We start from the raw sequence: 12,151 nt of genomic DNA on the forward strand, positions 1-12,151 counted from the left end.
AAAGCCCCACACCGACAGACAAAGCAGAACAGCGGTCACACGCCCCTGAGGAGGCCCTCACCTGAGCCAGCAGCCAGTCCACCAGCTTGCTCCCGGGAAGCACTGACTTGTAGGTCTTCAGGTGGTAATCACGGTCTCTGCGGAGAAGGTGAGCGCACCATGAGCAGGGCAGGGCAGGGAGGACGGAGCCGGCAGTGGTCCTGACTTCCCTGCTGGACGTGCCCAGGAGTCAAGAATCTCCGGGCTCTCTAGGCACTGGGCAGGGGTCCAAGTCTCAGCTCAGACTCCACACTTCATTTGCTGTGTGACCGAGGGCACGGCTGTTCTAAACCAGGCCGCCTTCCAGCTACAGAGTGGGAGGCAGGAAGCAGCTGCTCTAAGACTCTGGAAACCTTGTCTCTAGCCCAGGAGATCGCTGGAGACATTTCTGGCTGTCATGACCTGGAGGGGCTGGGGCAGGGGTGCTGCTGGCATCCTGTATGTAGAGGCCGGGGATGCTGCTGAAGATCCCACAACGCCGGGACAGCCCCCAACCGAGACTTATCCTGGCTAAGATGTCACCAGCCCCGAGGCTGGGGAGCCACGCTAACACTCACAGAGTGGCAGGGGAGACCCTCCGTTCTTTCCTTTTGCCGTTTTGTTTTGTGATTGGCACTGATGTGTTTAAACCAAACTGACATGGGAAGCCCATGGAAGGGGCTGGTGGGGTCTACTAGGACCAAGCAGCACAGAGGCCTGTGAGTCTCATGGTTCTTTCGTGAGGTAACTGACCTGGCCTGTTACAGCATCTGAATCCTGGCTGAGCCTGGGTCCTGTGGGCTCTGCTAACCTTGCAGCGAAACTGCGACAACCTCTCAGCCACTGAAGCTGACAAAGACGACCTTCTGTGGCCTGTCCATGTCAAGGCTGATAAAGTCTAATTGGGGGATTTCTCTCAGGCTTTAGGACTGGGGGGGTCTGACAAACTCCATGTGCAGTGGGTGGGGGTCTGCTGCCTTCCCCAGCAGCTTCCTTCCTTGGAGGTGGCGGAGGAGCCCCGCCTGCCTTTTGGGGCTTGCACAGGAGCAGCAGCAGAGGAGCCCGGGAGGGCAGAGGCAGGAGGCAAAGGGAGTACAGTGTCAGGCCCCCTAGTCCTAAAGCCTGACAGAAATCGCTCAACTAGACTTTATCAGCCTTGACATGGACTGGCCACAGAAGTGGTTCCCAGGGCCTGACCTCCCACGGGGCCAGGAAATGGCCTTTCCTTTCTACACTTCCCAGAGGTGATAAGAGCTATCAGGTCAGGGGGACAGAGAAATCTGCAGATGGGATAAGAATCAGGTCACCTTCTCTGCCTTCATCCCTAACCGTGAGCTGTATGATAAAGAGAATAACCAATCACTGGTGTTTATTATACAATGCCAGGAGCCATTCAAAGCAACTTCCACGAAGTTAGTCCTCATGACAACGCAGGAGGCGTGAGCTATTCTTATGGCCATTTCACAGATGCAGAAACAGAAGCAAAGGAAGTTAATAATCTTTCAACATTCACTGACAAGCCTTTACTGAGTGCCGTAGGCTTCTGCTCTCCAATACTTACCCATTTTAACAAAAATTTCAATCAATTAGGCCAGGCAAGGTGGCTAACACCTGTAATCCCAGCACTTTGGGAGGCTGAGGCAGGCAGACTTGAGGTCAGGAGTTTGAGACCAGCCTGGCCAACCTGGTGAAACCCCGTCTCAACTAACAATACAGAAATTAGCCAGGCGTGGTGGTGCACACTTATAATCCCAGCTATTCAGGAGGCTAAGGTAGGAGAATCACTTGAACCCAGAAGGCACAGGTTGCAGTGAGCTGAGATTGTGCCACTGCACTCCAGCCTGAGCAACTAAGTGAGACTCCGTCTCCATCTCAAAAACATAAAAAATAAAAAATAAATTTCAATCAATTAATATTAAGCCAAATTAAAAATTACATTCCTCAGTCTCAAGTATCAGAAAGCCACACGTGACTGGTAGCTACAGTATCAACAACGCAGATATAGACCATTTCTATGAGTGCAAAAGTCCGACCGGGTAGCGCTGCTCCAGGTGCAGCTCAGAGTCTGGGGACAAGGCAGAGGAGAGTTCCTCCCCTCACCAGGTCTACAGTTCACTGGGGAGAAAGACAGTGCACAGATCAACATACAAGAGGTCAAGCAGAGACAGGTTTTAAGAAGAAAATTAGCTGGGCACAGTGGCTCAGGCCTGTAATCTCAGCACTTTGAGGGAAGTTGAGGCTGGAGGGTCACTTGAGCCCAGGAGCTCAAGATCAGCCTGGGCACCATGGCGAGACCCAGTCTCTACAAAACATAAAAAATGGCTGGGTGCAGTGGCTCACACCTGTAATCTCAGCACTTTGGGAGGCCAGGGCAGGCGGATCACTTGAAGTCAGGAGTTCGAGACCAGCCTGGTCAACATGGTGAAACCCCGTCTCTACTAAAAATACAAAAATTAGCCAGACATGGTAGCAGGCACCTGTAAACCCAGCCACTCAGGCAGCTTAGGCATGAGAATCACTTGAACCCGGGAGGCGGGGGTTGCTGTGAGCCAAGACCACACCGCTGCACTCCAACCTGGGGGATAGAGTGAGACTCTGTCTCAAAATAAATAAATAAATAATTAGCCAGGCATGGTGGTGCACGCTTGTAATCCCAACTACCTGGGAGGCTCAGGTGGGAGGACTGCCTGAGCCTGGGAGGTGGAGGCTGCAGCGAGCTGTGATTGCATGATTGCACCACTGCACTCCAGCCTGGGTAGCAGAGAGAAACCCTGTCTCAAAAAAAAAAAAAAAAAAAAAAAAAAAAAAAAAAAAAAAAGACGATGACGATGACAACTAAAGTGAAGAAAGGGAGGTGATATGGTTTGACTGTGTCCCCACCCAAATCTCACCTTGAATTGTAGCTCTGATAATTCCCACATACTGCGGGAGGGACCCAGTGGGAAGTAATTGAATCGTGGGGGCAGTTTCCCCGCACTGTTCCCGTGGGAGTGAATAAGTCTCACAAGATCGGATGGTTTTATAAGCGGAAACCCCTCTCACTTGGCTCTCATTTTCGTTTTGCCTGCCATGTAAGACGTGCCTTTCACCTTCCTCCATGATTGAGAGACCTCCCCAGCCATGTGGAACTGTGAATCCATTAAGCCTCTTTTTCTTTATAAATCACCCAGTCTTGGGGATGTCTTTACTGGGAGCATGAAAACAGACTAATACAGAAGACAGTACCAGGGAGGTGACACTTTATGTAGGTGGGCAGGGAAGACCCCTGTGATATGGAGGCGTTTGAAGGAAGTAAAGCAACAAATATGAGGGTATGCAGGAGAAAAGCATTCTGAGCAGAGGGAACAGCAGGCGCAAAGGCCCTGAGATGGAGCCCATTATTATCCCCATTCCACAGAGGAAACAATTGAGGCACAGATGGTCAAGTAAGTCTGCCCAAGGTCACACAGCTGCCAACTAGGAGGCAGATTCAAGCTCAGTCTGTCTGGCTCCAGAACTGACATCCTGCATCACTGCACTGCAGTGCTTCCCACAACTTCACTCACTTAACCCTAAAGGGTAGATGCCATTGCGAGCCCCATGTAATGGAGAAGGAGACTGGGGCTCAGAGAGCTGGCCACACAGCCGAGAAGAGGTAGAGGTGAAAGTGGAGCTTGGAAAGAGTAACTTACTTGATCACCGGGGTGTAGAGGCTGTGAAGACGGCAGTAAAGCCTCACACCCTGAAAGAAAAAAGGGGAGGAGTTCTGAGATCAGGTCACACCTTTGGTGAGCCTCCAAATCCAGGCTGATGGGAGAGATGGCTTCCAGGACACGGCAGGGCAGGATGATGGGGGTAGGGGTGAGGTGGGGGCAGTGGCGGAGGCAAACAGGCCAAGGGGCACAGGCCTGCTCTGTGGCAAACTCAGAATGGAGGTAAACGAGGCCGGCTGAGTCAGGGTCACAGGTGCGGAGGGCCCCTACCTTGGACATGATGTCCTCCAGCTCACTTCGGGCCTTGTAGGTGCCATCGTCGTAGCGGAAACGATACATCACCTGCTCATTCTTGAACTGGTGCTTGTCGGAAACTGGAGAGACAAGAGGACCCGTGTGGCTGGGCACGGCCCCTCGGCCGCAGCATGAGCCTTCACTCCACCGGTCACGCCTCTCGGTTCCCGGCCACGCCCACCAGCATCAGTCTTTACTGTCGGCCACGCCCCCTCAGCCCCTCCCAGCCACGCCCACCAGCATTAGCCTTCACTGCTGGCCAGGCTTTAGAGGTGGGTGCTAGGACTTCCCCATTTTGCACCCGAGGATACCCAATCCTCTTGCTACATGCAGGGCCCCACTGAGACTCGCAGCTTGAGATGGGGCATCTGCAGGGGTCAGGGACCCAGAAATGCCCCAATCCAGCCTGCACTGGTACCCCTTTGGCTCAGTACATCCTTGGATCTAGATCACCAATGGATGTGTGGGGACAAGCGTGCTGGGGCCTGAGATCGCACTGCTGAGATTTATGGAGCCATCTTTATCCCACGAGTCATCCTTGAGGTTTCAGATCCATTAGCAATGCCTATAAAGCCCTAACCTTCAAGATACCAATCATATCACCCATCATCTCCACTCAGATACCAATCAATCATCTCAGATATCAATCACGTCACTCATATCAATCATCTCACTCAGATATCAATCATCTCACTCAGATATCAATCAATCACCTCACTCAGCTATCAATCAATCATCTCACTCAGATATCAATCATCTCACTCAAATATCAATCATCTCATTCCTACACTGGCCCGAACCACCTTCGCCTCCCACCTTGACTATCACAGCAGCCTCTTTGCTGGGCTTCCTGCTGTCACCCTTGGTCCCAACAGTCTCCTCAGGGCAGCCAGAGGAATTCTATGAACATGTTTATCCAAACAGGTCTTTCCTCTCTGCAGAGCTCAGCCGCACCTTCACAGCTCTCTCAGAGTAAAAGCCAAATACACTACAATTCTCTATAGGATCTGATCTTACCTCCTCAACTCTCCCACCAGCCCTGTGCCCTCTGACCTCATCTCCTACCACACCCCCTTCTCACTCTGAGGCAGCTACACTCCTTCCTCCCTGCTATTCCCTGCACAACTCACTTAGACTCTACCTTCGCACTGGCTGTTCCCTCTGCCTGGAACCATGATGCCCACCCTATTCAGAAATGAACGCCAATACCACACTCTTTTTTTTTAGACAGAGTCTTGCTCTGTCGCCCAGGCTGGAGTGCAACGACACGATCTCGGCTAACTGCAACCTCCACCTCCCGGGTTCAAGCGATTCTCCTGCCTCAGCCTCCTGAGTAGCTGGGACTACAGGCACATGCCACCACGTCAGGCTAATTTTTGTATTTTTAGTAGAGACAGGGTTTCACTGTGTTAGCCAGGGTGGTCTCAAACTCCTGACCTTGTGCCTGCTAACATGTTCATCCAAACAGGTCTCCCACCTTGGCCTCCCAAAGAACACCATACTGTTTACCCTCCTTCCCTACACCTACCATGTTTTACTATCTTGCTTTGTAAAGATAAGCAAGTAAAGATCTTATTGTCCCCTCCAACTACAAGGTTGGCTCCATGAGGAGAGGCACGTCCTCCTCCCGTTCACTGCGGTATGAACTGTGCCTGCCACATTCTAGGCACTCAATAAATATTTGCTGAATAACTAAAACTTAAACAAATGAAGGGACAGATCAAAGATTCTACTCCCCTGATCCCAGCTTTTTGGGGTGTTCCTGATTTGCTGGTGCCCGGGTGAGTGCTGGGTCTTCTAGCCCTAGAGGCAGTTTTACAAGGGCATCCACGTTCCTGCAGGCCACACCGACCCCAGGGAACAAGGTGGCTGCACGGAAGACTAGGAGCCGCCTGATAATGGAAGCATGGCACAGTTGGGGTCTGACCTCTTCCTACCCCTCCAGTTGGGCCCAGCCCTCCACTCACCATGGTGGATGATACCATTCTCCAACAGGGCTTGGCCCAAGTTGACTCCTTCTTCCGTCTTGCTGATTTCGCCAATTTCTAGGAGCCAGGCAACGAACTCACTGCCAGGAACACAGTATGTGGTTGAGAGGAATTCCCCAATGCTGGGACCACAGGGAACTGGCCATATCCACCCCTGGAAATGACAGCTAGAACTTCCCATAGGGAAGTGGAGTTTAGGAATCCATAGCCCTTGGGGCTGTACTGAGGCTTCATGCTTCTCTTATTACCAATGGCAGAGAGGAGAATGTGACCAGATTCCAGGTCTGCCTCAGGCTTGATGGACAGAAGGAAGGAAGGAAGGAAGCAAGGAAGGGAGGGTGAGTAAGCAAGCAGGTTGGTAGATGAGCGACTAGACGTCGACGGCTTATTGGATGGATGGATGGACAGATGGCCCACCAGACAGCCAGACAGCACATGGGCGGGTAGGTAAGTGGGTAAGTGGATGAATGAACAGACAGATGACTTAATAGAGAAATGAACAATGGAGTGGTAAAGAAAGTGAGTAGATGGGGGGACGGGTGAGGGATGGATCACAGATGGCTAGGTAGATGAACTGGACAGATGAACAGAAGGAATGGATAGGCATGCAGGAAGAAATAATAGGGGGCCAGAAAGTTGACGGTGGGGAGTCGGGAGAGCTAACAGTAATGAAACCATGTCATTTCCATATTCAAAACCCTCCCACAGGCTTACTACTCAGTAAAACATCCCAACTCTGCCCACATGGACATCAACAAGGCCAGCATGACCCACTCCCACCCTGACTGATCTTACCCACAATACCTCTCACTGGTTAAGCCTTAGCCACACCTACCATCTTTCCCTTATTAAAAACTACCAGACTCCTCCCTGCCTCGGGCCGTTGCACTTGCTCTTCCCCTTGCCTGGCAACGCCCTTCCTCAGCTCTTCATGCAACTGTCCTTCTCATCCTTCAGGTCTCAGCACAAATGTCACCTCCTCGGAGAAGCCTTCCCTGACTACCTCATTTAAAATGGTCCTGCCCCTATCCAATCCATCATATCTCTGTGTTGCTTCCTTTTTTTGCGCTTCTCACTGTCTGAAGTGGTCTTGTTTACAAACTTACTTTATGTGTTTACTGACCATCTCCTCCAACCAGAATGTAATGACACAAAACAGGAGGTTTTCTCTGTCTTCTTCATGGCACTATCCCCAGCCCCTACCAGAGGGCCTGATGCAGGGCAGGGCTCGCTGATCATTTATGGAACAAATTCGGGAATTAACCGTCCAAAAGAAATGTTCTAGGGTCAGCAGGAAGCTCTCAGGTAGACAGAAGTGCTCCCAGGCCAGAGGAAGACCCTCACCTGACTGCCCACTGGGGAGAGGCTCAGCCAGGCCCCCGGGTCCTGGTTCCTGGGGGTGCCTCTCAGACTCAGCCCAGAGTTCAGCCCACTCAAACACAGCAGGAAAAGGGAGAGAGCCTGGAATGGGACAGTTTCTGCCGAGGCAATCTGTGTTCAATGAAAGCAGGTGGCAGCTGGCCAGAGCCTGAGCACCCTGCTTATCGAAACCAGCTGTCCCGCCTCCAATTACAGGGCCAGAGGGGGGCAGGGCTATTTTTAGCTTCCTAGTGTTTGGCAGAGCGAAGATCTGCCTGGTGTGTAGGTAGCGGTGCGTGCTGGGACATTCAGAATGCCCTGACTGGAGGCAGAGTGGGGAGCAGAAGAAACACATCTGCTTTGTGGGACAGGAGCCCCGGCGGGGGAAGGGATCATTCTGGGTCCTGTCCACCCCTAGTTCCATTCTCAAAGTCTTGGAACTCAGCAACACGGAGAATGTTGCCAGCAGCTGAAGGAGAACAGATGTGTGAGTGCCCACTCTCGGAAGCTGGAGAGCCGGCATCCGGTGGCCCACCAGCTGTCTAATTGGGGGCCACCTCTGGCACTGATCAGCAACTCTGTGGCCAGAGTTAGGGGACAGGAAGTATCCCACAGCAGCTCCTGGGGCACAAGAAGATGGCCCAGAGGACAGCAACTCTGCCCTGTGTTTCTGCCCAAACTGGGTCTTGCCACTTTCTGAGGGATCAAGGAGGGTTCACAGCTTGCTGGGCAAAGCTGGGCAGGTCCTCGTGCCTCTCTGGACCTCATCAGGGCCCACCTGGCAAGTGGCTCATTCAGTTGCCTTCTGGATTTAGCAGGCAACATTTCTAGTCATAGGAAATCCTGAGCTGGGATGCAATATGCAAAACCCAATAAAATTCATCTCTAGTGCAGGGGTCTCAAACTTGTAAATATGCAAAACAGGCCAGGAGGAGGCTGCGGAACCAGCCAGCACCTGCTGTGTCTAAAGCTGGCAGCCACTCTTCAGTGGAGCCCATCATGACCCGTTATGTTAGAAGACAAACGCATCTAACAGCTTCTCAGGAGAGTGAGGAAATCCAGCGTTTCCTGTGAAATCTCCCAATCACTAAACGTTCCTATCAAATCCAACACTTTCTGAAAGCACTACCTAGGCCAAGTAAAACATGTCTGCTAACTGTCTCAGGTCAGCAGGGCACCGCCAGTCACCTCTGGGGTACAGGGATGAGTGTTCTGGGCAGTGGGCTCAGGGCACAGAGGCCCTGAGCAGTAACGTTAGGAAACTACGATCTGCCAGCGGGGAAGGGTGTGGGGTGCAAAGGGCAGCTAGGTCCACACTCCCGGAAAGACACAGCTTGGGACTGTGTGAGGAGAGCTGGAGACACAGCGAGAAGGCAATTTAGCTCGGTGGGGAGTCTGAGAGTCAGGGATGGCGGGGTGAGCTGAGAGTTAGGATGTGCCCACTTTCATCCCTCCTTCCTTCCCACCTCCTAGAATCATTCACCCAGTAAACATCTACTTAGCCTACCACGGGCCACAGCCAGGCTGAGGCACAGGGAATACACAGGAAATGTCTCTGCAGTCCTCCTGAGAAAGCCGCCTGAGCTCAGGACAAGGCGCCACCTACAACCTAGCACAAGAATCCCCTTTTGCTTGCCTGATTCCTCCGTGGGCCGTGGGCTCCATGAGGGTAGGGAACTGGGGGGGTAGACACCCACCCCTGTGACTCCTAGAGATGACAGTGTTGGACGAATCCTGACGACCCTCTTGTGCACGCTAACACCCCGCACCTGTGCATACAGGTGGCCAAGACACCAAGGCCCCTTCCACCTTGGAGCTTTCTCTCTGGCAGACGTCCATAACTGAACGGCATCTGCCAAGGGTGAAACCCAAGGCCTTCTCCTTCCAGGAAGCTTTTCCTCACAGCCCCTGCCAGACACACCTCGTCACACGTGGTCACCCTAAGCTCCGACAGCTCCACCAGTGCCCTCGATCTGGGCCAGGGTGATGAGTGACATCCTCATCTCACTCCACTACTGAGACTCCGGAGTGGCTTCCCAGAGCACCAAGACTGAAATGTGAGCTGTGTGCCAAGGCCCTGCCTGATGGGACCCCTCTAATGCTGAGGCTGCATCTCCCGCCCCTTCAGCCATCACGCCTTCAGCCACAATGGCCTCCTGTTGCTCCACCATCACTCACAGCTGACTCCAGCCTCAGGCCTTTGGCACCTACTCCCTCTAAGCCAGGAATGCTGTTCCCCAAACCCTCTCATGGCTGTCTCTTGCTTGTCGTTCAAATCATGGTTAAACGTCACTACCCCTCAGGGGCCCTGACTGCTCACCCTGCTGAACCAGCCCTGTTTCCTCCTGTCCTGACTTCACCCTAAGTACTTCCTTAGCGCATTCATCAGCTTGCTGAAATTCCCTTTATATCTGTCTACTTTTCTGTTGTCCGGTTCCCCACACTGGGTGCTTACCTCTCTGAGGGCAGGGACTTCATCTGTCCTATTCCTGACTGGCACACAGCAGGGACTGGCTCACGCTGAGTGAGCAAATCAGTGAGTGAATGAATCTGTTTTGTCTCCCCTACAATCTGAGGATGCCAGAGGGTACGGGCCATGCTCCTCCTGGGACACTCTGCATATTCATACACAGATTTTATTCCTTGCTTTTTAAATGTGGCATCTACGACTTTTTTCTCTAAGTAGGGCAGAAGGACGCCCCTTCTTCATACACACTTCCGCACCTCACATCACGCACAGCCGAGTACAATTCCTGCCGGTCTTGCCAGCACTGTCACACATGTCGCGTGCGTTCTCTCACTGTATCCTCCAACAGTCCTCCGAGGTATATTTTACTATCTCTCTTTAACTGATCATTCACGGAGGCTCAGAGAGGTTAAGAAACGTGCCCAATGTCACACAGCTAGAAAGTGAGGGACCTGAGACTTGAGCCCAAATCTAACTCAAAGACCAACCCTTGATGGTGATAAAGACAAATCAAGCCAGGTGTCGTGGCTCACGCCTGTAATTCCAGCACTTTGGGAAGTCAAGGTGAGAGGACTGCTTGAAACCAGGGGTTTGAGACCAGCCTGGGCAACAAAGGAAGACCCGCATCTGTACAAAAGTAAAACATAGCCACAGAAGCCTGGCGCAGTGGTATGCATCTACAGTTCCAGCTACCCAGGAGGCAGGAAGATCGCTTGAGCCCAGGAGTTTGAGGCTGCAGTGAGTTGTGACCACACCACTATACTCCAGCCTGGGCAACAGAGCAAGACCCTGTCTCTAAAAAACAAAAGATGAATCGGACACTTTTTATATTCACACAGTTCCCTAACAGCGGAGACACCTGTAGAGAGAGGAACTACCAGGAAAAATAAACTGTGCTGAGTAGAAATAAATATGAATAGACGAGGCAGAGTACAGTGAAAGACAGCACAGGCCTGCAGTCACCCAGTCCTGGGTTCAAATCCCAAGACCACCGTTGCGGCTTTGTGATCTTGTACAGAATGCTTCTCCTCTCTGTGCCTCAGTTTCCCAACTTTTAAAATGGGGATAATGGCAGTACCTGTTTCTCGGTGTTGTGTGGGGATTAAAAGACAGGGCTGAATGCCAGTGCATGGAGCAAGAGGCTTGATCAATATCTCTGAGGCTACCAAGTCCTTCCAACCGAGGGGACCAGGGATGCATCTGGGACAAGAAGACTCCGTAGCAGGACGCTGGTACACGCCGGATCACAAACCCTAGGGCTGTGTACAGAGCCCAGCCGTGCAGGGAGAAAGAGCGTTTATCAGAACAATCGCCCACAGAAAGTCTGGCCCCTTCGGACCTGCAGTTACAAAACAAGTTGCAGACCTGGCCCTGTTTCAAATGGGCAGTAAAAGCAATCTCCCTAATCCTTCCTGAGGAGGCAGAACACTCCTCCAAGTTCTAACCAGACAGGCGGCCTCATCCGTCCTGACTGAGCCGTTTGGCAGGAGACAGGAAGGCTCTCCGGCCCCAGGGGGCCCGGAAGCAGGCCCCTCCTGAGAGAAAAACCTCCTTTCCTGTGGGATTAGGAGTTAGCTGAAAAGGCCAGCCAGGCTGCCCCGCCCCACCTGCCCCAGCCAGCAGGACTCCAGGGCCCAAACTCTCCTCTCCAGGGAAGCTCAAAACTGGAGTTCCTGATCCTTGAGGACATCCGAGTCCGAGGCGCCCTGCGGGTCAGAACCCTCCCACCTGCTGCCCCTCCACGACAAGCCTCAGGCCACGACTGCCAACTGTCCCCAAGCCCACACTCGGCCTCCATGGCCTGCCCAGCACCCACACTGCACCCTGAATGTCTATCAGCATTTCAACCTCCACCGGGCTCCTGCTCCTTCCCGTGGACCTGCTCCCGCCTCCCGCCTCCCGCCTCCCGCCTCCCGCCTCCCGCCTCCCGCCTCCCGCCTCCCGCCTCCCGCCTCGGCTTCTGGAGGAGCATCACCTTCTCGCCAGCAGCTCCGCTGAGAGGTCTCTGCCCCTTCCTCCTTCCAATGCCGGGTCCCAGGGCCCAGGACTGCCTCTTCTCTCCCTTCAGGCTCCCTTGAGCACTTCAGTCTGTCTTGTGGCTTTAAAGACCCATTTAATGCCATCTCTCGTGTATATGTTCCCCATGCAGGTTTTTCTCTCCAAGTCAAGATTTTGCATCCAACCAACAAGCTCACATCTCCATCTGGGTGTCTACCAGCCTGACCATAACCACCCACAGCTGCACTCCCGGGCTTCCCACTGCCCCTGCCCCTGCTCCTCTCACCATCTTCTTCCCCTTCTCAAAGGAGCAACTCCAGCTTTCCAGCGCCTCG

At 53.0% G+C, this 12,151-nt stretch overlaps 1 protein-coding gene across 3 annotated transcripts in view; it reads right to left on the minus strand.

The window, feature by feature from the left end:
• PREX1 (phosphatidylinositol-3,4,5-trisphosphate dependent Rac exchange factor 1) overlaps positions 1-12,151 on the minus strand; it is a 201,073-nt gene that overhangs the window by 49,116 nt on the left and 139,806 nt on the right. For all 3 annotated transcript variants that reach the window (XM_039479551.2, XM_003932694.4, XM_074406635.1), the window contains exons 11-14: positions 5,972-6,072; positions 3,981-4,084; positions 3,690-3,739; positions 62-137 (exon numbers count right to left, since the gene is read on the minus strand). In XM_039479551.2, the coding sequence (XP_039335485.2) occupies positions 62-137; positions 3,690-3,739; positions 3,981-4,084; positions 5,972-6,072 (331 nt within the window). The remainder of the gene's footprint in view (positions 1-61; positions 138-3,689; positions 3,740-3,980; positions 4,085-5,971; positions 6,073-12,151) is intronic.

Source organism: Saimiri boliviensis, chromosome 9, assembly GCF_048565385.1.
Source record: "Saimiri boliviensis isolate mSaiBol1 chromosome 9, mSaiBol1.pri, whole genome shotgun sequence".
Classification (NCBI taxonomy): domain Eukaryota; kingdom Metazoa; phylum Chordata; class Mammalia; order Primates; family Cebidae; genus Saimiri; species Saimiri boliviensis.